Genomic DNA, 25,516 nt, shown 5'->3' with positions numbered 1-25,516 from the left:
ACAGTTAGTGATCAACAGCTTGATGTCTAGTTGGCAGCTGGTATCAAGCAGAGTGTCCCAGGGGTCGGTCCTGAGGCAGGTTTTGTTCAGCATCTTCATTATGATCTGGATGATGGGATGGATTGCACCCTCAGCAAGTTTGCTGATGACACTAAGCTGTGGGGAAAGGTAGATATGCTGGAGGGTAGGGATAAGGTCCAGAGTGACCTAGACAGATTGGAAGATTGGGCCAAAATAAATCTGATGAGGTTCAACAAGAACAGGTGCAGAGTACTGCACTTAGGACAGAAGAATCCCATGCACTGCTACAGGCTGGGAACCGACTGGTTAAGTGGCAGTTCTACACAAAAGGACCTAGGGATTACAGTGAACGAGAAGCTAGATATGTTGCCAAGAAGGCTAACAGCATATTGAGCTGCATTAGTAGGAGCACTGCCAGTAGATCGAGGAAAGTGATTATTCCCCTTGATTCGGCACCGGTGAGGCCACATCTGGAGTATTGCCTCCAATTTTGTCCCCTCACACACACACACACTCAGAAAGGATGTGGACAAATTGGAGGGAGTCCAGCAAAAGGCAACAAAAATGATTAGAGAGCTGGGGCACATGATTTATGAGGAAAGACTGAGGGAACTGAGCTTATTTAGTCTACAGAAGAGAAGTGTGAGGTGGGATTTGATAGCAGCCTTCAATTACCTGAAGGGAGGTTCCAAAGAGGATGGAGCTAGGCTGTTCTCAGTGGTGGCAGATGACAGAACAAGGAGCAATAGCCTCAAGTTGCAGTGAGGGAGGTGTAGGTTGGATATTAGGAAAAACTGTTTCACTAGGAGGGTGGTGAAGCACTGGAATGGGTTACCTAAGAAGGTGGTAGAATCTCCATCCGTAGAGGTTTTTAAGACTCGTCTTGACAAAGCCCTGGCTGGGATGATTTAGCTGGGGTTGGTCCTGCTTTGAGCATGGGATTGGACTAGATAACCTCCTGAGGTCTCTTCCAACCCTAATCGTCTATGATTATGGCATTGTGCTACTGCATAAGAATCTGAAAGTGAAAGAAGCGGAAGTATTAGAAGCGAAACTGCTTTATTGCTTTATTGTCCAAGAGGAGAAATGCAAAAAAGGTTATATTTATACCCAACCAGAAGAAATAGGGAAATTTAACAGTGAATTACATATCCATATTCATTCTACTTCAATAATCTAATATGTTTTTTGTAGTATAGGTAAGGGATTTTTTCCTAAATATATGGGGACAACTTTTGAGACTGTTACCTACTTTTTACTCAGTTTTTACTCTGGACATCTCCTATTGACTCCATTGGCATATCCTCTATGTGAGGACTTCAGGATTTGCCACATGGCTTTTAGACCGACAGTGTTTCTTAAATGCTCAGTGGGATGCATATGTCCACACTTTTCAATGAGTTAATGTAAATCTCAGCTGAGAAAGATCTCTGCGCGGGATTTTCAGAAGCCCTCAGTGGTGACATAACTCTGCTTTTATTGAAATGAATGGTAAAACTCCTTTTGACTTCAGTGAGAGTAGAGTGAAGCCAGTGCTGAGCGCTTTTGAAAATCCCGCCTCCTGATTGGAAACTCCTTTGGGCTCATATGTTATCTCTTTATTTGATTGTAAATGACCTAGAACTCTTTGGTTACTATGGGTTATTGACTTCAATGGGAATACTTTGGGGAGTAAGTGCCCATCCCTTAGGGTGACCAGACAGCAAATGTGAAAAATCAGGGTAGAGGGTGGGGTATAATAGGAGCCTATATAAGAAAAAGATGCAAAAATCAGGTATCCTACCATCACTGTGAGTACTGGTTGCACAATCTAGACCTACACAAGTAATAATCTTAACAATAAATAATCCATCAAACTGACTGTATAACTTCCTGTTTTGGAATTAATGATCTGTACACCATTTATATTTCATGGGACTCACTCTTTGTATATTAGTATAGCAGAGTTTTCCACAGATAGAATGGAAAGGAGGAGAGGAAGGATGGCCCAATGGTTAAGGTACTAGAGCACTAGATTATGCCTTGGGAGACCTGGGTTCAAGTGCATGCTCTGCCACAGACTTTCTTGGACAAATCACTTTGTGACTGTGTGCCTCCGTTTCCCATCTGTAAAATGGGAATAATAGCACTTCCCTGCCTAACAGGGGTTTTGTGAGGATAAATACATTAAAGAATTGTGAGGTGCATAGATACTACAGTGAAAGGGCCAAGTAAGTACCTCAGACAGACTGGAGATGGTGTCATTCATAAACATTTCACATTATTTGATTAGCCAGCCCGCAGTAGGAGTGATTGGCTCCTTCTTATAAATCAAGTGTACAAATATAAGAGCAAACAAAGAAGCAACTTGAAGACAAAATCTCACACTTGGATTTCTCCCAACTTACCACACAAAAGCCACTGAAAAGCAAACATTTCTTGTGGATGAGATATTTCAGGCTAATATGATTACATGCTGCAATATGATCGCCATTAGGAATCCTTCGTAACCAGTGTGCTGCCAAGTGTCGTTTGAGACAACTTCTACCTCTGAAGTGGTTAACTCCAGTTGCTTCATTACTGTATCTTTGAGAAATTCCAGAATTCTGGAAAAAGCAAGTACACAGTCATATTTATCGGTCAGGCCAGCTAGCACTGTACTGGTGTGCATTTCAAACAAGGAATTATTTCATGCCTGTTCAGGGATTAGTCTATCTGGGTTAATACTTGCTCCTCTCACAGATGGCAGCACCAATAGGAATTATTACCATTGTTTTACAAGTCTGATAATCACTCACTTTCATGCCTTTGAAACTGCAAGCAGCTTGTTTCAGTAGTTTACTTGTCACAGTTATATTACTCATACTCTGTTCCTTGCTTTGTTTTCTGGTAGAATACATACACGAATGCAGACAAGCTTTTAGAGGCTGCAGAGCAGTTGGCTCAGACTGGGGAATGTGACCCTGAAGAGATCTACAAAGCAGCCCGGCATCTGGAAGTGAGGATTCAGGACTTTGTCCGAAGAGTGGAACAGAGGAAACTTCTCTTGGACATGTCTGTCTCCTTCCACACTCACACCAAAGAGGTAAGATGCACGTGATGGAATTTCTCTATATTGCAAAATGATGCAACAGATTGACTCAATGTACAAAGTGAAAACTCAGAGGACACAAATTGGATGCATTTATTGCACAGGGTATATGCCAAATTCCTGCCTTGTTTTATTTGGATGCTTTGGCCCTAACTGCAATAGAGAGGAAAAATGTGCTTAAGCCATTTTTATGCATGATATGGAACAATAGCATAGTGAGACATTATAGCAAAAACAGACCAAATAGTGGTTAATTCACAATTAAAAGATGACACTGTAAAATAAGTGGCCAGTCATATATGTTTGAGATCTAAGAACATCAATTAGGATAAACTCATTAGACATAAACATGCCTGCAGTGTAATATGTACTCCTTGAGGTAATATAGCATTAATTGATGTAACCACTGTTATTATGTCTAGAAAAAATAATATAGCCATTATTAATAAGTGTTACTAGAAAAATTAAACTAGTTAATGAAGCTGATTTTTGTTTTCCAAATTAATCATAAGGAGTCACAAGCATGCATGCATATGAGATTTTGATGACTCAGCGAGAACCTGAATCCATGCTGTTTAGTGTAAGTGAAAAACATTCAAAGATAAGGCTGGCTCAACCGAGATACAGTGGAAAAGATATCAAATAGGAGGCCCCTGGGGATGTAATTAAAGCATACTTCACATTTTTCTGTAGACCAAAGGCCATTCAGTGATGAGTGACTTTTAAAGATAGGCTTTCTTCTGAGGGAGATGGAATTAGTCAGAATCATTGTTTTCATGCACTGTAGCATCAGTTTGCAACAGCACACTTGATCCATAAAGATGCTCTTATTAGCTAAAGGCTTTGCCTGTATTAGCTGAATTGCATCCTACAAACAAGTCATTTATAATAGGCTTCAGCAAAGTGGAGGAACGTCCATAAACAAAAGTCTTATGATGACAGAGGTAGCCTCCTAGAAAGTATGAATGATTTGCAGTATATGCCTCACTTTTGTTAAGCCTTGGAGATACAGTAATGAATTTTCAGCTGTTGGAAGAGCAGGGTGCACAAAGTTGCACATACAGGTCCTGATTCTGCAATGTACTTAAAAAAAAAAAAGGTCTAAATCTAAGCACATGATAAGTCCTATTGACATCAGCATTCATGTGCTTCAGTTTAAGTATGTGCTGAAGTACCTTGCTGAATTGGGCCCATAATTCTCAGACCGTGATATTGCTCTAGTGTCCAATGTAGAGTCAGAGTCTCATCTCAGTTACACTGGTGTACATGAGATGTAACTTCATTGGTTATGTCTGCATTTGAAATTATTTATAAAAAATTTCCATTGTTGCTAGCACTGGTTCAGCTCCATAGATGGTAGCTAGCAATGCTAGTGTAGACAGGGCTTCAAGAAGCCATTGGCATTTTAAGCCAGGGGTTTTCAACCTTTTTCCTGCTGAGCCCCTCCCCCCCCCCCAACATGCCAAAAAACACCAGGGCCCACAGGGTGGGGGAAGGGAGCTCAGAGCTCTGGGCCGGGGGGGACCTTTGGGCATAGGCATAGTTTTACTTCTATTTGGGGGTGGGGCAAAAGCTAGCAGGGTTTGAGCCAGTTCCGCACAGTGGGGTCCAGGGAGGGAGCGCCACCTCCATCCCAACTCACTCCAGAGGCCACCCAGCCTGTCTGGGCTGTGGGGGGATGCAACCAAAAAATGTAACTCAAAGGGGGGGAAAAGTCTGAAAACCACTTGGTGCAGGGAGGGAATAGCTAGGGGTTGTGTGCATGCAGGTGGGTAGCACAGGGTGCAAGATGGGATAGCTGGGGCTGTGTGCAGGGAAAGGGTAGCTCCCGGTGCAGGGAGGGATGGGGGTAGCTAGGGGCTGTGTGAAGTGAGGAGAAAAGGCATCTTAATCTGGGAGGATTCCACACAGACAGGCACCACACGTTTGCTGTTGCAATGAAATATATTTGGGAGTTACAAAGTGTCACTTTCGGGATGAAATCGTAAGTGACAGATATTTTTTTCAGAGTTTCACTCTTAGCTCAATTTGGGCATGGGAAACTGAGACAGACCAAAGCAGTTACCTTAGGAAAGAGAGGGCAGAATATCTGTGCCTCAGTTTCCTCCTGTGAAGAAAGGAGGGGTTAATCAAAATAACACACATATTTATTTTTTTTAGATGGATTGAGGAGTTTACATTAAAATTGTCCAAAAATTGTGACAAAAACTATCAGCTCGTTGTTACTTTTCTCTCTGGTTCACCTGTAGGGCTCCTGGCCTCCTGAAAAGGCTACAGACTCCAGGGGCCGACGGACCCCCAGTGTGAGACACTATTTTAAGCAATGTATCAACTGTACTTCCTCAGATGATCACTGCTATTTTCTTTGCTAGAACTCCAACTATTTCTACCATGTAACATACACAAAGCCATTGATTTCAATGTAATTATTTCAGATATACAATGGTGTATTTGAGATCAAAATCTGGTCCATAATTTAAGGTAGCAGTGGATGAAATCTGAACTAGTTGTTTCAGATCCGTAACTAGCCCAGAATTCACCCATGATGCAGAGAGGATGGTGCTAGGACCTCTGCACTGCATAAACTCCACCTGGCTTCTGTGCAGGGGGACATGAGTGGAATGCAGAATGTGCACTGTTCACAGCAGACATGGGTTTTGCAAGCCCATATGGAACTGATTCAAAAGCCTCAATGACAGCAGACCAGGGAAGGAGCCATAGATCCATGTTTATGGGAATCCAGTGTCTTTAATAGCCTTTGCAATTGATGCAGAGTCACAGCAGGTGCTATTGCAGTTCATAGCAGCCACAAGGAATTAGGAGATGCACAGTAGCTCTGCTACACAGGGGAAGCTTTCACTTCCCCAGCCCTTTGGCACTTTGCTCATATGAATCCAAATAGTTTGGCTACATCTGGGGGACTGAATATCATCCCCTGTTGTTACCTTCATCATTCCTCTAGCATGTTTCCATATGTTAGATTAGAATCACTAGCATTAATCACGTGGCCCCAACAGCATGCTTATTGCCAAGATAGTTTAGTGAGGAAATTGCTGAGGTTTCAGTGTTCGTCTGCCAAATGTGGCAAACACCGAAGAGACCATGAAGTAAATTAAGAGTGCGGAAGTGAGCTGATGCGAAGGACAAAATGTTAGAACAGTAGAGTCTCAGCACATGTTTGGATCTGGGTTTGCCTTTTTATAGTATAAATAGGTTGACCTAAGTGAAAATGACTCATGGTTTGGCTTTGTTTGCACCTTGAATTTTATTTTAAAGTAAAGAATTAACCAACATAAATGTTGTTTTTCAGTATGGCTTTAAAATAGGTGGTTGAACTCTTGAAAAGTGAAGAAATTATACTCCTTTGCCATCTTTCCCTATGGTAATGTTTAAACTCTTTGCTCATTTCTGTGTTAGCTGGCTTCCTGGCAGGAAAATAGAGATTTCTTGGTCTCTAACTGAAATCCAGTCCACAACCACTTTGAGAATACCCCAGGTTGCACAGATCAGTCTGAAACCAAATCCAGAAGCCTCATACTCTAACCCCTGAGCAAATATCCATCCCAAACTAGACCTGTAAGCCTATTTTCATTTTTGGCACTTTTTCAGAATAGGTCCACATATGGCATATTGCTGCGTATTAGCTGGGCTCCCAATCCAGCGAAGATATAATTATTAGGGTCCAATTCTAAAGCCTTCACTCAGTTTTATCAGGCAAACCTCTATTGATTTTAACTGAGTTAGGGAAGAAATTCAGACTCAGATTTCAAGGCAGAAAATCTTGTAGTGGCAGCAGTAACATGTCGACATCTGAGTTCTATTGCTGCTGTTTTCTAGGAAGTATTCCAGTTACAATGCCAGCGTACCCCTCTGGGATTAACTATAGAGCAGTTGTTTGCATTGCAGTGTCTTGTATTGTTTTGTACTGTGCCTATTCACACCTTTAGCCTGTAGGCTCCTCAGGGCAGGGATTATGCTGTTTGTCTGACACATTAAACACATATATGCAGTGTAGTTGTAGCTATGTTGGTCCCAGGGTATTGGAGACACAAGGGGGAATCCGTGGCTCTTGAAAGGTGTGTTGTGGAGGGTGTTGATCATTGCAGAAGTGGACATATGTCTGCAGGTTTTGCATCTGTTGTTCTGTCAGGGTCTGGTGCTGCTTTGAGTTGGTGTGTCCTAGTCTCTGGGAAGCTTGCTTCTGATGATGAATTTAGAGAGGTTGGGTTGGGGGCGGGGGAGGGGGGTATTTGGTGGGGTATAGGGGTTCAGGAATGATTTCCTTCAGGATGGGGTCACCATCAAGTATGGGTTCTTTTGTTTGATGGTACCACATATGGGTTCTATTGTGGGATGGTATACCTCATCCAATGCACTCAGTGCCCCACTAACAACTATGTGGGTGAAATCAGACAATCAGCATGCTCTTGAATGAACTCCCACAGGAAAATGATTGAGGACAAAAACACCATATCACCTGTGGGTGAACACTTCACAAAGTGATCACTCCATGTCTGACCTATCAGCCAGAGACACAGATACCACAGAATATGCTCTGAAGAGAAACTCCATGATACACACCTTAATACCACCTTCACCAAACAAGGACACTCCACCAGAGAAGTAGATCACACCTTATAACGGGCCACCTGCATACCTAGAGATAGCCTGCTTCAATACAGAAATATAACCACCTCTGACTGCACACCCCTAGTTGTCACCTACCACCCCAGGAAGCTTTGATTTAGACCTAGTTTTTATCTAAGTTTCTCAAATTCTCATTTTTTGATAATGGATCTATTGAGACAGCTGTTTAAAGAGAGGTCAGTAGCAGGAAGTCAGTCTTGCTGACACAGACTTTGTGGAAGTATTCTGACTATCGTCTTGTGATTAACTTGTGTCTTTTGGTAATCTCTCTAACATTATATGGTAAATTCTAGAACCATATGACTGATTGCATTTATAATGCATCTCTGACCACTTCACCTGCACCCTGCCCATTAATCCATCTCTGCCTGGGACTACTTCTAAGATTTCCAACATCTGAGCAGCTTCTAACAACTCCTATTTCAAAAGTAAATCAATCAGTCAACTTGCCAGAGAAATCCTTCCTTCCCTGTTCTTCCCCCAGTCCGCTATCTATCAAAAAGAGGACCTGGCATTGTCCAGTCAGATGCACTGACCAGACACGAGACCGGTTATCATGCGGCAGGCTGAGGGGCTGGGTCATTAACTCATGCCAGCCCCTGCTCAGCCAGGGCTGCCTCCTACGCACAGGCTGGCTCCTTGTCAGGCTGCAGCAGCTTCTGTACCAGCCCCCGAACAGAGGGAGCCAAGCTAGAGAGGGAGAGGGAGAGGGAGGCAGGTTCGGTCACAGAGATCCCCTTGGGACAGTCACCTGATGTGCTAAAATTACCTCTGAGCCCATTTTCCCTGCCAGCTTGGGACTCCAGAACCCTGCCATGTTGAGCCAGACACGCTAGCCTGCTGCAACACAGACCTGGGTCTGGGCCACGCCCCCAAAGCTCTGCAGGCTTTAAGTGAAAACAGCTCAGTAGGTTACCTGTCTCCAGCACCCAGATACTCAGCTCCCAATGGGATCCAAACCCATACTTTATACTCTGTATAAAGCCTTATATGGATTAAGTTAGTAAATTGTTCGCTCTCTATATCACTGATAGACAGATATGCACAGCTGTTTGCTCCTGCAGGTATTAATCACTTACTCTGGGTTTATTAATAAGCAAATGTGATTTTATTAAGTATAAAAAGTAGGATTTAAATGGTTTCAAGTAATAACAGATAGAACAAGGTAAGTCACCAAGCAAAATAAAGCAAAAACACACAAATCTAAGCCTAATACATTAAGGAACTGATTACAGGTAATATCTCACCCTCAGAGATGTTCCAATAAGCTTATTTCACAGACTAGACTTCTTCCTAGTCTGGGCCCAATCCTTTCCCTGATACAGTCCTTGTTAGTTTCAGCAGACATCTCAGGGGACAGGGCCTCAGGGGTCCAGTTACCAGCAATTAAAAAGGTGGCGACCCTACTGCCTGAATTGCACTGGCTGAAGGCACAGGACAATATTTAGCCCTGAATCAGTGACTATTTTAAGGCCAGATATCTTATGACCTATCAAGACTAAAAGTGGCTTCTTTATGTCATTGGAAAGGGGAGACTCCAAGCACTGCTTCTTGCACGTGGTCCCCTCTGAGGCCTGGACTCATTGTACTAAGGATGCTTTCTTTACTGGTGAAGGGGTATGAAAAATAACACCAATAAAACATTTTAAAAACTCTCAAAATCATTGCTAAGACTACATGGCATATACTGAAAATACAGTTTTCTGGTGCAGTATAAATGTTTCAGTGCCATGAATTTAGATGAACTACGTAAGTCACTCCCACTTGATCATTCATGAATACTGTAGGTATCGTATCTTATCTTATTGCCAGGCACATAAAAACTTTATACTGTGTGCCTTGCTATTGTAATACATTAAATATCATCTAAAGATCATCATACATATCTTTCAAAGCCTGCTAGGCCAAAGACTACTAGACATTCTTTATCCCAAGACCTGAAAGTGCTCCCTTGGGAATCAAATCCATTTACCCATATGCCAGGGCAGAATTAAAAATTACTGTCAGTGAGCTTCCAAGATAGAAGAATTCTGCAGACTTGTACATGAGTCATTTCCCCAAGCTTTGAGGGTGTTTTACTGTAGGTTTTTGCATCAAGTCTGTCTGTAGGTTTCACCGTCATTTGCTATGAATTCCAACTTTCATGATCGTATTGCAAGGCTGTAATATTTGGTATTTTTCATAAAGTTCCAGCTCCTGGACTCAAGTGATTTCATTAGAATCTCAGCTTTCATTTAAAACTAGGTAAGTTTCTAGACCTCATGCTTTTGGAGAAAAGGTTGCAAATGCAACGCAAGGGCACCCTAAAGACTCAAAAAACAGAAGGCAAATTACAAGAAAATAACATTTAGTATTTTTAGTACTTTTAAATTACATGATTTTTACATAAATTACAAGATAATTTCATGATTTTAAGGCCAGACTCAAGCTTTTGGAATCCTTTGGGTTGGCAATATCCTGTATCAGAAATGTAAAGGTAAGGGGGCACTGTCAACAGCTCTAGACAGTTAGTAACCTTTTTAATGGCCTTGTATAATTAAATACCAATTTAGTAACTTATAAATGCTATTTCTTTCTCTACTGATTTTCTTTTCTGCTTAGTGCACATGATGTTTTCTCTCTCATATTTAGAGTGGCAGGAACTCATATGGCTATGTGCCAGCAGCACTGATGTCTTCAGCCTGAATAGAGGCAAAGCTGGAAATAGTTTTTGTTCATTAATTGCTGAAGTTGAACAGTAGGGTGTGGACACAGGCACACACTTGACTACATTCTTGGCATCATGGGCAGGGCTTAAATGGCATATCTAAAAGCCACCCAGCCTGGGTCGATAGACTTATGGTAGTGGGGCTTGTGCTGGCACTCTAAAAATAACTGTGTGGATGTTGCAGCTTGGGTTGAGCCTGGGCTCTGAAGCCTGGGGCACAGGAGATGGTCTTAAAAGCCCAAGCTCCAGCCTAAACTGCAACATTGAAGCACTGACTACACATCTGTTTTGAGAGAGCTAGCACTAGTCCTACCACAACACGTGTGTGGACCCCGGTTGGGAGAGTCAGTCCCAAATTCAGTGTAGACATGCCCTAAGATTAGCTGTTAGCATTTATTTGGATGTCTAAAAAGGTGCATATGTAGGTGAGCATACACTCCACAGTGTATTGAAGGGTTAAGCAAAACATAAGGTTGGGCACTGCCTTGGTGGTGTTTATGTTGGCTGGCAGTGGAGTGACAGATATAAAACCCCAAAGGAATCCCAGCCTGATGTAGGCATATTTAAGCTACATGGGTGCTGCATTAAATGTGACAGTTCTGTAATGTAGAAGGCTGCATATCCAGCTTCCCAGTTCTCTGGGGATTAAACACATGCTGCCTGCATTCAGTTCAGCATCAGACTCCAAACTAGCAGCCAACTGGCCAGGCTGTGGCTTCAGGCCTGTCTTTGGTTGTTTATTATGCAGTGGGTCTCACTGTTTGAGTTTTTATATATTTATTAGAAAGCTGCCATTTTAAATGGTAGAAGGGCCAGCCATGACCTTCTGTCACCACATCCTCCCCTTGTCCCCTTCTGCTCCTATCCCCTCCATTGCCCACCTCCTGCCCCTGGTTCCCATACCCAGCTCCTGCCCCTTCTCAAGTTCTGCCTGTGTCCCCACCTTTCTGCTGTACATGCTGGCTCCTGCCTGTTCCCTCCCCATCTGACTCCTGCTCCTTCCTTCCCTCCTGCTCATATCTTCCCCCCTTCTCTCTGTTCCTGTCACATCCCCAGTTCTTGCCCCCAGCCTCCACAGCTCCTACCCTCTCCACCCTTCCTTCTGCGCCTGCCCCTTATTCCTATTCCTCTCCATCTTCTGCCCGCCTTTGCTCCTCCCACAATCCCTCCTCCCACTGGGCTCCTATCCCCCCGAAACTTCTTTCCCAGTCCTCCTCCCCGGCCTGCATCTCTTTTCCCTGCCCCCAAGTTTCTCACCTCTCTGTGAATTCCAGTCAGGATGCTTCCTCCTTTTACACACTGCCTTGGTGCCAGCAGGGAAGCACTGAGAGCACAGGAGGGGTTGTCCTGCTGCTCTCAGGTCCTGTGTCCAGTACCACCATGGTCCCTGGCACATGGGAGGTATGAATGATGTAGGGACAGGCTTGCTCAGCCCTGGCTTCCCCAGGATGGAGCATGTTCAGTTAGTTAGTATGAATGGTACATGCACAGTCTGATCATCACAAGGAATGTGGGGGGATGGAGCATGCTCAGTACAAATGGAATCTTGAGAAAATGTAGCTTGCAAACTCTAACAAGTCTCTACTGAGCATGTGCAAACTGCAATTTAACAGATGCTTATATCCTGATGAAATCTGGACAAATTTTCATAAGGCTGGATAAAGGCAACTCTCTGGCTTAGGGGAACAGCCTTCCAAATATCCAGTCCCTGCTCCAAAGCATAGAGGTGCTAGCGATTCTCAAGGAAACAGTTGTAAAAATATTTTAATACATGCCAAACAACTTCCCTCCCCAAAGGTTACCACCTTTGAAATGCAAAAAAACTCAGCACCCTCCCTAAAAGTCAAGCCTTTTGCAATCCCAACCTCATGGCAACTCTGCAACCACTCATCCCCGTTCTCCCCTTCAACATACACTTATAATATCTAGAGAGGAAAACACATATAGATAAGACTGATAATAGCACTGATAATAAAAAGGGTGTTTGTTTTATCAGCACATTTTGCCAGCAGTCTTTGTAGTCTGTTTCCTTTAGCCAGTTGTCATTGAATGTGCAGTTTCTGATGCTAGCTTTTTTTCCTGGGAGGATAGTAGGATCCACTTGCACCATCTCCCTGATCTTCCATTAATATGCCTGGCACATCTCCTCACTCTCACATGACTCAAACCCTCTCTCACACACACACATAGTGCACTTGTGTGTTGCTGGGCAGACAGGAGAAGTGGGAACACTGCAGCATCTTTAGCAGGACATAGAAACTTTTAACATTAGATTTCCCAGTGTATTGTGATAATAATGGAAATCTTTAGACCCATGTAAAAAAAAATCTGGCAAATTAAATTATTTTTCTGGCAACCGGCATATCCATAGAAAACCTGACCAGGCCAATCAAATACCAGCCAGATGGTAACCCTCTTTCCCAGAGTTTTAGCTGAAACTTCCTCACAAATTTCAGCTTAAGCAGACACCCACTATGGAGAATGTCAGCCTGAACAGTTTAAGTTTGACAAAGTTGTAAGCAACTGAAAACAGGGTCTTCTACTGGAAAGTGTCAGGCAACCGTAACCAGAGGTATTGCTATCTGTATCATTTAAAATACACTCACAGAGTGCTATGGTTATGAAATTAAATTCACTGTGCTCCAAGCAAGTGCCTTAATTAGGGGATCTAGTTCTTTTAGGTCTTTAATTTTAACAGAGATTGGCTTTTATATTGTGGTAGAGATCTTGGGAATCTTTAAATTAAATGTTGGCTTGTTTATGGTCTCCTGCTGTTGATTCTAACAAACATAATAGATGATGACAATGAACCAAAGTTAATCACAGAACAAACATGACTGTTTCTGGGACACTGTTTAATTCTGTTGTTCATCTTAAATTGACCCACTTCACAGTTTATTTTTCTATACAGGGGTCGGCAACCTTTCAGAAGTGGTGTGCCGAGTCTTCATTTATTCACTCTAATTTAAGGTTTCGCGTGCTGGTAATACATTTTAACATTTTTAGACGTTCTCTTTCTATAATTCTATAATATATAACTAATCTATTGTTGTATGTAAAGTAAATAAGGTTTTTAAAATGTGTAAGAATCTTCATTTAAAATTAAATTAAAATACAGAGTCCCCCAGACCAGTGGCCAGGACCCGGGCAGCGTGAGTGTCACTGAAAATCAGCTCATGTGCCGCCTTCTGCACACGTGCCATAGGTTGCCTACCCCTGTTTATACTTTGCACTATATTGCTTAAATTTAACTGTTACTATTGTCATTTTGAAGAATATGCCCATCAAATGATAGAGTGCTGTGATGTTCAGGATAATCAACAAAATGACTCAACTGACGACTTTTAAGATCTCTGGGAAGGTCCAGCCTTTTGAATACACAAAACTACTCACCCATATACCCAAGAAGCTTCATCTAATTTTTGGTCCACTGGCCTGTTCGGCATTTTAGCTTCTCCCACCTCAATTCACTATACAGATACATTTTTAAAATAAGTGAAACACAAACAAAGCACTCTAAGAATAACCAAAATTAGCTTTTTATACATAAACATTTAACTGTTTCAGTATCTTATATCTTGGGACCGTTCAGGGGTAGAATCAAGTGCTGCATGTCTTGTTGAAAAGTTGTGAATCTTCCTTTTCAAATGGTATAAAACTCTCAGCTCAGATGTTCAAGGCTACCTAGAAGATTTGACTTTCAGATATCAGCCCGCTCTGCAAGATTGTGAAATATCAAACCTTACACATAAAGCCTTGGTCCAGTACTGAATATTATGGGTGTTGTATCAGTGAAATTTGTTTGGGGGGATTTTGTGAGAGGAAGATTCTCCATTTGAGGGGGGAAAGGAAAGACCTTTCTGACAGGTTGAGTTTTAAAAAATGGCAGTTGTGTAAAGGAGCTCACATGTTTGGAATGTTAGAAGTAGTCCTTATAAAACAGATTAGTGAGCAGAGAGCAGGTGAAGCTGTTAAAGTTACAGAGTAAATACATTTATCAGATGGATGTCACCACCATAGATGCATACACACACATAAAATGAAAAAAAACCCAAACATGCATTACCATTGTTAGAACAGGAGAAATGTTTTTAAATACATTTCTACAGAGCCTGGGACAACGAGATAGCATTACTGATTGGGTAGATGTGGCCTGTGTGGGTACACTACTAACACAATACAAATAATAAATAAGTATATGCATATAGCTTCATGTAAGCTAAATGTAAAAGAGATCAGCCTGTGACATCATCAACTGATTATCATGAACACAGTTGGACAAATCCTGCCCTTAGGTATGCGTTTGCTACTCCCCCTGACTTCAAAGTCTGGCCCACAATTTTGACAGAAGCATAAATGCTCACCAGTCCTTTGCACCGGGAGATCCCATACCGTAGCAGTGTTAACAACGCTCTGAAGCTATGGAAAAAAGAGAGCAGGGTCATCAAGGACTGTGCTGAGATCCAGTTCATTTATATTTATAAGATTGTTTTACAAAGGATTAAGGAGTAGGGAAGACAGAACTGAGGTATCCTGGCAGCACACCCTACATCCAATCAGAAGAGTCTGAGTCTGAAACACAGCCATACCCCTATTGAATAAAAATTCTACCATCTGTGATCTCTTAAAAAAAAAAATCAGCTAGAGCCAAATGATTGTAAACACAAACACGTAGGCCAAATTTCAATAAATCTAGCACGTAGAAAGCCATATAAAAGAAAAGTAACTTGTCTGTTCATCTGTCATGAACTTGCCAAGGGATTCCTCTGGAACATGACACATGCTCAATGTACACTGCATAGTCCTCCTTTTCCTTTCAGTCATCTGTTGTTTGTTTTGTTTTGTTTTTTCTCTGCTGTGACCATGTTCACATTAACTTTAGAGACTCATTTCATCTACACGCCCACCTCTGATTTGGCATGTGTGCTGTGAATTAACCCTTCATATGCCAGGCCTGTTGTAAGTAAGAGGTTGACGCTGCAGGCAAAAAGTGTGTTTTTTTTAACATAGTCATTGATGAGTCAGCAAATTCTACAGAAACTCCTCTTTTTAATGAATATAAATAGTACATTCCGTTGGTCCTCTCAAGGTAAGGAGGACAGAACTTTTCCCAGTTCCCCTGAACAAAGAGTGTAGGACATACTTACTAGGAACAAAGAATGTAGACAATACTAACAGAATGCGGACTATATCCTGGGAAGAAGTGACTCTGAAGGTGATCTGGGGGTTGTGGTGGATAATCTCCTCAACATGAACTTCCAGTATGATGAGGTGACCAAAAGAGCTGATGCGATTCTGGGATACATCAATAGGTGAATCTCAACTAGGAGTAGAGAGGTTGTTTTCCCTCTGTATTTGGCACTGGGGTGACTGTTGCTTGAAATCTGTGTCCAGTTCTGGTGCCCACTATTCAAGTAGAATGTTGATAAATTGGAGAGGATTCAGAGAAGAGCTGCAAGAACGATTGAAGGACGAGAAAGTATGCCGTATTGTGATTGAGCTTTTTGAGTCTATTTAACTTTATAAAGAAAAGGTTATGGGATGACTTGATTACAGTCTATAAGTATCTACATGGGAACAAATATTTAATAATGGGTTCCTCAGTCTAGTAGAGAAAGATATAACATGATCCAACGGCTGGAAGTTGATGCTAGACAAATTTAGACTGGAAATACAGTGTATATTTTGACAGTGAGGGTAATTAACCACTGAAACAATATATCAAAGGTCATGGTGGATTCTCCATCACTGACCACTTTTGAATCAAGTTTGGGTGTTTTTCTGTAAGCTCTGCTCCAGGAGTTATTTTTGGGGAAGTCCTCTATCCTGTGTTAGACGGGAGAGCAGACTAGATGATCACAGTGGTCCCTTCTGGCCTTGGAATCAATGAATCTGTGACTGAGGCTACAGCACTGTTAGTAATATGCACAGCCGGTAGAATGCGTTGTCAGCATCTGTGATAGTTTCTGTATTCAATAGTCTTCATTAGAGCTGTGCTGGCAATCTCCTGTAATTCATCCCTGTCACTCAAAAACATGTTCTAGTTCCCCGTAAATGCATGTGCCTGATAAACAGAGTCTATAAAACTAGTTTAAAGTGGTTAATATTAACGTGAAAGTTTGAGAAGATGGTGATTTCAGAAAGAGTCTTTGGTTACACAAAGGCAAAATCACTTTGTTAAATCCTTCAAAAGTTTTCACAGAGTGATTCAGAGTTGTCACAAGTGAAATTCCTAGTGGGGAGGTGAGGGGGGAGAAGAGGGGAGGCGCACATAGGTATTCAAACTGCAGATCAGGATAAATGTGTATATATGTTTAGCAAATGATCGTTCAAACCACAGGGAAATGTGTAGAGGAAGAGGGATATCTAGATCCCCTGTTGGAAAAGTTATGGAATGTGACGAACCAGAGAGTTTTGAATGGGAATTTCATGGCTCCCCTTCCCATCAGTATAAATCACTGAATGTTCAGTGCATGATCTTGCAGCTGTTAGGTGCACCGCCTGTGCCAAATTCTACTTTGTTGCACTGGTGTAAATCTGGAGTAACTCCACTGACTTCAGTTGAATTTCTCTTGATTTACACGAGCATAACTGAGTGTTGAATTTTTTCTTCTCTTTGCAGTCTCTCAGTTAATTGTCTTCATAATTACCAGACAACTTAAATTAAAAATAAAAACTGCTAAAAGGAGACCATGTATTTGCAATTCATGCTGATCGGAGGAGAACTAAAGAGCATGAACATTAAACTCCTCGGTAAAGCCACCTTCATCTCATGAGGTGGTTAGGCTCTGAATTGCATATATGTGTTCTTGGGAATCTATATGCTTGATGCAAGTGTAGCTGCCATTAGCACGTTTGCCTCAAGAGGAGATTATACTGTGCTGTATCAGTGTTGTCCATGCAGAACTTGGAAAAAACATCAGATGTTTAGGCTTTGCAAATCCTTTTGCCATGGGTGAGGATACTAATTAAAACAGCTTCACATACAGAAGCACCAGATGCAGCCTAACCAAGAATGAATATCAAGAAACTGGCAAGGGAATGAAAAAGCAAGAAAGAGGTTAAGAAGGGATCAGATCCTTTCTTCAAAAATTGTTCCCTTCTTTTCCTTGTGTTCTTTCTTCACAAGCACTTTGTGGATGATGTCTGGTCATATTATATCTCGCTGCAGGATGTCTTATCAGCATATTACCATGGAAGTTGCACGTTGTGGTTTTATCAGCAGCATTGGGTTGCATCACTCTTGTCGCGTGATGTTTCAGTGTTGTCACTTTAGTATGGACATTTAATCATGTGACATTTCATTTGTGATATCTGGTCATTAGGGTTGCCAACTTTCTAATCGCACAAAACTGAAGACCCCTGCCCCACCCCTTCTCCAGGGCCCCACCCCTGATCGCTCCATCTCCCCTCCCTCCATCACTCACTCTCCCCCACCCTCACCCACTTTCACCAGGCTGGGGCAGGTGGTTGGGGTGCGAGAGGGTTGAGGACTCCAGCTGGGGGTGCAGGCTCTAGGGTGGGACTGGGGATGAGGGGTTTGGAGTGTGAGACAGGGCTTCAGGCTGGGGTAGGGGGTTTGGGTGCAGGGAGGGTCTGGGCTCTGGGCTGGGGGTGTGACCTCGGGGTGGGACCACAAATGAGGGGTTTGGGGTGCAGGAGAGAGCTCCAGGCTGGGACAGGGGGTTAGAGTACAGGGGGGTGAGGGCTGTGGCTGGGGCGAGCTCTGGGGTGGGGCCAGTGATGAGGGGCTTGGGGTGCAGGAGAGGGCTCAGGGCTGGGGCAGGGTGTTGGGGAGTGCGGGAAGGAGTTCGGGTGCGGTTGGGGACTCTGGGCTGGTATGCAGGGGCTGGGATGCAGGGTCCCGGCAGTGCTAATTGCAGCTCCCAGGAAGCAGCTGCCAGGTCCCTGCAGCCCCTACGTGCATGGGGGCCAGGGAGGCTCTGTGCACTGCCCTTGTGCCTGCAGGCGCCACCCCCGCAGCTCCCATTGGTCATGGTTCCCAGCCACTGGGAGCTGCAGAGCCGGTACTGGGGCAGGAGCAGCACATGGAGCCTCCTTGGCTTCCCATGCGCCTAGGGGCTGCAGGGACCTGGCAGCTACTTCTGGAAGCCACACAAAGCCAGGGCAGGCAGGGAGCCTGCCTTGGCCCTAGGCCTCTGCTGCACCGCCAACTGGCCTTCTAACAGCCTGGTCAGCAGTGCCAACCAGAGCCGCCAGGGTCCATTATCGACTGGGCATTCCGGTCGAAACCTGGATGCCTGGCAACCCTACTGGTCATGTCACATCTTATCAATCAATATATTGTTTAATATGTTTCCACTGATATTTCTGTCTTCCATCGTTACATGTAAGATATAGGACCTTTCTGACATATGAAAATGGTGTTGAAATACCCCAAGAAAACATAACAATAACTTACATTTAGATAGCATTTGACATATTCAAAGTGCTTTATAAACATGAGCTAATTAATTCTCACAAATACCCTGTGACATGTTATCTCTACTTTTTCAGTGTGTAAGGGAGAGAACCTGGATGGTTGCTTTATTTCTCTTTTAATACTGTTTTTCCTCTAGTTATCCTGATGACTATTAACCTTCTGACCCACCATGAACGTACTTTCAGAGGACACTGTATCATAACTTATATTGCAAATTAAGCAAATATATCATATCTGATATTGTAAATAGTAGTTTGTGTATTCCCTGAGTCATCTGTTTTCTTTATTATTCTCATTTTTAATTATTAGTCCAACTGTAAAAATCTCAATAGTTATTTACCCACTCCTTATTTTGCTTTCTTCTAGTATTGCTAAATATTTTTAAATCATATTTCGAGTGATTGAAACTGAATAGCATTTAGAAATAGCAATATTCAAAGATGGTGTAGCACAGGGTGCTTAATAGTTATTCCACACTCGCAGACAAGGTTTTTTTAATCATCTTTTCAGATTTCAGATTTTTGACAGATGTGGTCCCTTGCTCTAAGTCAAAGGCAGTAATTTCTAGGTAACAGACACAGGTGTCCTTCAAACCTCCAGTAAGTGCTCTCATTAAGTACTTCAGTAAACTGATGGGTGTTGCATCAGTTGACAAAGCTGAAGGTAAAGAGCTGTCTTGTTCTTCCATGAAGTGAAACTGCCTGTGTATTATAGTGAGAGGAACAGAGAGAAAGTTGCTACAATACATAAGAAAAGTGGCAGATGGTCCAAAGTAGTGCCTGGTTTTTTTTTTCCTATAGAGCAACAATCTAGTGATCAGGGAATTAAATCTTTTTTTCTTATTTGAAACTATGGTTGCCTTAATTTTTTTTTTAAACTATCTATATACAGCTTGTTCATGGACCAGAAGGGCTAAATACTCATCCCAATCTTTCTTGTAGCTGCAGTTTGCAACTACAAAATTTTCATCTGAATGTATTTTGCACCTGTAAAATTAGTGGGTGGATATTTTTTTGCAGGTGCATATCAGGTTGCTAACCATTAGAGGTTAATGATTAATATTTGCATCCATGATTTATTGCAGCAGACCATAATTCAGTAAATGTGAATAAGCAAGTGAACAAAAATACCTCTATATTATTGCTTCATGTAGGTTTTCCACTTTTTTCTGTCGTCTTTGTTTTTATGAGCTGCGAAGCGAGATGGAGTAGAGACTGCTTTCTTTTTTTGAGCTATGCAGATTGTTGGCACTTATAATAAAAATGGTAATTACATATGGAAAGTATGTGACTGCAAATTTTACTAATGCTAAAAATGCAGGAGGAAAACTCACTTCCTGCAAATGTATGCCAAAAACTTTATTACAAAACATAAAGGATTTCAATGAAAAACTGAATCTGTACTCAGCCTAAAATGAACTGGCTGCCCAGGAGTAAGCTGCAACATATATTACACTGACTAGGGAAGCCTACGGGCCATGTACCATATGTATGTCTGATGACTTATTCTTTTCTGTCTGGTTATCCACTGAAAAATGATCTGAATCAAAAGCTAATGATTTATAGATATAAAAAGTTGCCTTGGTTTTTAAAATCGGTTGTTGGAATGGACTGATTTTTAAGAGAGGCTGAGCACTTTCCACTCCCACTGATGTCTGTGGATATTGAGAATGCTCAGCACCTCTGAAAATCATGTAGTGACCCACTGCTATGAACAATGGATCATGCAGGTTTTTTTAATGCAGTTTGATAGCAGTTTGTTTAATTTGTGCAACTCATTTGTTTTCAAATTTCCTTAGTAAATGTTTCCATGGTACAAATGGTGTTTACCAAGTGATATTTTTGTTGATTCCGGCATTCAATTTCCATTTTTTAGTGGAAACAGATTAAATTTGAGCCTCATAATTACTCTGAGCTGAGAATAACAACTCTTAAATCATTGACAAGAAATACCAGTGCTCAGTAATACTCTGCACATTGCAACATAGAAGTATGACTTGAGGTGCAGAATAGCAACCTTTGACGTGATTTAGTGATCATTCCCTGTCACACCATGGGACCTTCACTCGTTAGAACAGAAAGGGTGGAAAAACGTTATTGAATCCAGGGAAGGGCTACAGTGAGATGCATTATAAACTCTCTTTCTGATAGGGTTCGTATGCCAAATGGGTTTAAAATCAATTCAGGAGTTGCGTCAGAATTAAAAATCAGTCCCCCAAAACACAAAATGTTTTACTGAATTGTATCAAGCTAAAATAAACAGTGTGGCTTCTTGGTCTCACTTAACAACCAGCTTGACCTCCGAGTGATGCAGTAGTAGATTTCATTTTATTACTTTTGCTGTGCTTATAAATGAAGGACCTTTTTTAGTGAATGATTCTAATTGGAATTACTAGTAGTCCAACACCTGGGAGGTGTGAAATAAAGATAAACTTGAGTCAGATTCCTTTTGCAAGTTGTTTCTGAAATATCTTCATAATCTCATTAATACTGACTGATCCTTTGTATTAGGATTTCCCAGGGATTGGTGGAATCTAAAGATTTAAAACCATCTGAGTCAAGGATAACCTAAATTCTGATAGCTTTTGTTATGCAAATCCTCACAATCAAAGGTCATCCTCTGGAAAGATCTGAATTTAATGAGTTCAGATATTCAGGTGCAATCTCAAGCAAATATAGACATTTTTGAAAATGCTTTCCTAAGTGACTTGCCCATGGTTACACAAATAGTCAGTAACAGAGTTAGGAACAGAACACAGGAAGCCTGATTCCCCCAACAAATCAATAGGCTCATGGTTAATTGGGCCTCATTCTGAAGAGAAACATAGTTTTACCCACTTCACTGACTCTCCCCTGTAGTGGTCTGTTTTTTCCTTGATGTGTACCTCTAACTCTTTTTGAGGAGAATGACTTTATAGCGACATGGAAGAGTAGACAAAACAGTTCCACTGTTGCCCAATGTACTAGCCCTGTCCTTTTTAGAATTGCCACAATTGGAATGGAGACACTTCCCAATACAGTGACTTGTCCTGTCACCTTGCACAAGATGCAGCAGAGAGCAACAGAGACTGGGTTAATGGGACACATCAAGTGGAAAATATTCTCTCATAGAGCCATGAGAATTTGCTGGCACATTGCCAGCTCAGTTGGTACAATTTTACACTGCTCTTAATGAAAGCTTAATGGGGAAACCTTAGTGCTTTGTAGGGGGCTTTGTAACTATCTAGGAGCTTGGGCTTGTCTGCTGTTCAGATTTCAGTGAGTGAACAGTTGGCTGGAAATTCTAATCTAAACACTTAGTAAAATGATGTTTTTAACTAATAGTCAGGACCATTTTAAATGAATGGATCAGCATAGAATTGATTGGGGTCACTGCTGTCTAGTAAAAACAAAGACACCTTCTTATTATGTCTGGATTTCGTCTAGATCCTAAAGTCACAATCTCAGATGCAGAGGGCACGTTGCAGAAACATTGTATGGAAAACATGGTTGACTGGGCACAACTGATTATCGATCAATAAATATCACACACTTGATATATTTTCTTAGGGCCTGATCCTACAAGATGCTGAACACCTTCAACTCCAAGTGAAATGAGTGGGAGTTGAGGACACTCAGCTCCTGATAGGACTGGGTCATTGTAAATTTAAGGGGTTATAATGTATTTGTTGTATGTAGAGTTTGTTGCAGCAGTATGTTAGTTTAAAGTTATAGTGATATATAATAGACTGAGATGCCAATTAAATTGAGAAATAAAGTGCTTAATATTCTGATATGTGTATTTTACTTTGATGTTTAAAATTAAATTCCATCTGCCAGAATCGAGAACTCAGTACAGGTTTTTGATTTTAAAACCATAAGTTTAGGTATCATTAGCATCTGAAACCATTTGTGTGAAGAGTCTTGATTAATGCTTTCTAAAATGGGATTAAAGGATAAAAGGGTTAAATTTCAACCTCTGTCTCTTTCTGATTTGTATTTCTTTCCCCTCCTTCACAGCTGTGGACATGGATGGAAGATCTGCAGAAGGAGCTCTTAGAGGATGTCTGTGCTGACTCGGTGGATGCGGTTCAGGAGCTTATCAAGCAGTTCCAACAGCAGCAAACAGCCACGCTGGATGCTACCCTCAATGTCATTAAAGAAGGCGAAGATCTAATCCAACAGCTCAGGTATGTTTGCTATCTCAGGAGAGATGTCAAGAAATCTGGTGAAGCATTGTGCGGTAGGTGCAATTTAATGGGGGAATGTAACTTACAATTTAACAGGAGGATTTATTCACTACATTTTTTATATTTATGATGATTCAGGCTCTACTAGTATTTTATTGAAACTGCAAGGAGTGATCTGTAGAGACTAAGAAGAATAGTCTATGAATCAGCATGAGTTGCTGTATCTGATGGATTGGTAAATGTGTAGATTAAATGTTTTTCAGGTGAATATTTTTGAGTGAATATTTATGAAAGATTGTTAAATGGTTCTGAGCTGAAGCCCAATGAGTTACGTGATTACTCTTGCTGTATGGAAGCTGTGTGCCTGTAAATAAAACCTGTATAGTTACATAATAGGCCACAGTATTTCATTGTGTACAATACATATAGTTTATTCATGCTGTCAGACTGTTCTTGTATTGGCATTTGTATTATAAATTAAAGCTGCTCTTTTTACCCAATTTAGAATGCGCTAGTTGACTGACTTTAAGAAATGTTTCCTTCCTCTCAGTAAATATGAGTTTCTTAAACTTTGCTCCTATCCTGTGTGAATGTATCTTATCAAGAAATTCCACCTCAAGGGTCATGTTCTGCTCTCATTTACACTGGTTTAACTTTGACTTCAGTGGTGTTTTACTGATTTTTCCTGGTGTGACTGAGATTAGAATCAAGCCCTATATTTTTGTATTGGGAGGGTTATCCTAATATGAAGAAGCTTCCAATACCTGCCAGGAATGTAACCAAATGATCATCGCTAAAATAGAAGAAGTAACTTGTTTAATGGGAACTAACTAAATGCCAACAATCTTATTCATTCTTCTTGAGTCTTCCATACAGAATCTATAGATACAAACTACCTCTCTCCCTTCCTCCACGTGCAGCTACATATATTCCACCACAAGAACTTTTGCTATATATAATGTGGTTATATAGAGCTTGATTGTGGTTCAACCTTGTGCAGCTACGTGGGGGGAAATAGGGTATACATGTCTCTGCCTCACTGTACAACTGCACAAGACTTACCTGGATCACAGACTTTTGAGTGCAGGAGGGAAGAACAGGGATTCCTTGCTTGATATTTCTTGCTGTGACCCGATGAGTAAGGAAGGACAGAAGAAGGCAGAATCTTGGTTCCATGGACTACAAGCTAGCTGACCAGGAGTGTGGGGAAATGCCCTGTCTTTGGTAATAAGCTAACTCAGCATGCTTCACCATGCAACTGTGCAAAACAGGAGCTCAAGTCATAGTTTCTTTGTGGAGCTTCTCCTGGGGTGGTGCAGCTACACGCCACCCATTATACAGAGCTAGGAGCAAATTCTTAATCACCTTCCAGTATCATGGTTAGGTTGCAGTGCTAGCACAGAAGTGCCGGTTTACTGCTTCAGTCCCAGGAATTGATGTTTCAACATGTTTGTTTATTTTTTAAGACAGAATCACAGACTGATAGGGACTAGCAATGGAAAATGTCTGCTGGTTCATCCTATTACGCTACCAGTGCAAGATTTTTCCTTGCAGTATATTTTATAGTGCTTCAAACTGTCTTATTTTAAATGTCTCAAGTAATGCAGCTGCTACTATGTAATTTATGGGGGAAACAAAACATAACTTTGTTCTGAATTTACTTGTTTTAGCTTAAGCACCAAAACTTTGGCACTCAATTCTGTCTTCAGATCTGCCTACATGCCTCTCGCTGAAGTTAGGGGAAGCTACACTGGCATATCTAAGGAGAGAATTTACCCTTAATGCCCTGAAAAGCTTATTTATCCAAAGAACCCTCAGAACAAACATATATTAAAGATCCCAAGCTAACTTTCAGACTCCAGATCCCTAGTGTTAAATGTGAGACAGCCAGCAATGAGGAAAGTGACAATAATGAAAATAGTTTCTGCCCTGTATTTATAACGCACAACTATCTCGGGGCCAGATGGTAGCATTAAGGCAGAGCCCTGGCATTAAGATGGTGCAACCTGCTCCTCCTGTCTGCTGAATTGGAGACTAGGGGGTGGTGCCATGGCACTTTCTCCTCTCTGCTCCCTTTGGGATGATGTGTGCTCTGGGAGTGCATAGCTGAAGCAGTTCCTGAACACCCCTGGGCACATGGAGTGTACAGTGAGGGGAAGATTCCTTGCACCCTACCCATCACCCTGGGCACCTACACAAGAGCAAGTCACAATCTGTCTTTAGTGTTTTAAAATACTTACAGTGTTGGAATTTTTCCCAGGTTATGTTGCATTCTAACTAAGTAATCAAGGGGAATCAGAAGAATCTCAGTCTTGTTAGGCTAAAATACTGGTGTCCCTGCCAGCAGGTATATGGGATCTTGGGGAGCAATTACCACACAGGTGTGGTGCCAATTAATTTCTTTATTAAAGGAAAAAGGAAGTGGTGGGAATTTAACAATAAAATACGAAGGGATGGGGT

At 41.7% G+C, this 25,516-nt stretch overlaps 1 protein-coding gene across 6 annotated transcripts in view; it reads left to right on the top strand.

The window, feature by feature from the left end:
* KALRN (kalirin RhoGEF kinase) overlaps positions 1–25,516 on the top strand; it is an 833,042-nt gene that overhangs the window by 523,804 nt on the left and 283,722 nt on the right. For all 6 annotated transcript variants that reach the window (XM_075070289.1, XM_075070290.1, XM_075070292.1 and 3 more), the window contains exons 11-12: positions 2,894–3,085; positions 22,887–23,056. In XM_075070289.1, coding sequence (XP_074926390.1) covers positions 2,894–3,085; positions 22,887–23,056 — 362 coding nt within the window. The remainder of the gene's footprint in view (positions 1–2,893; positions 3,086–22,886; positions 23,057–25,516) is intronic.

The sequence above is a fragment of the Chelonoidis abingdonii genome, chromosome 10 (genome assembly GCF_003597395.2).
Source record: "Chelonoidis abingdonii isolate Lonesome George chromosome 10, CheloAbing_2.0, whole genome shotgun sequence".
NCBI lineage: Eukaryota > Metazoa > Chordata > Testudines > Testudinidae > Chelonoidis > Chelonoidis abingdonii.
The sequence above is the reverse complement of the archived record's forward strand: the minus strand, read 5'-3'. Positions and strand labels throughout refer to the sequence as shown.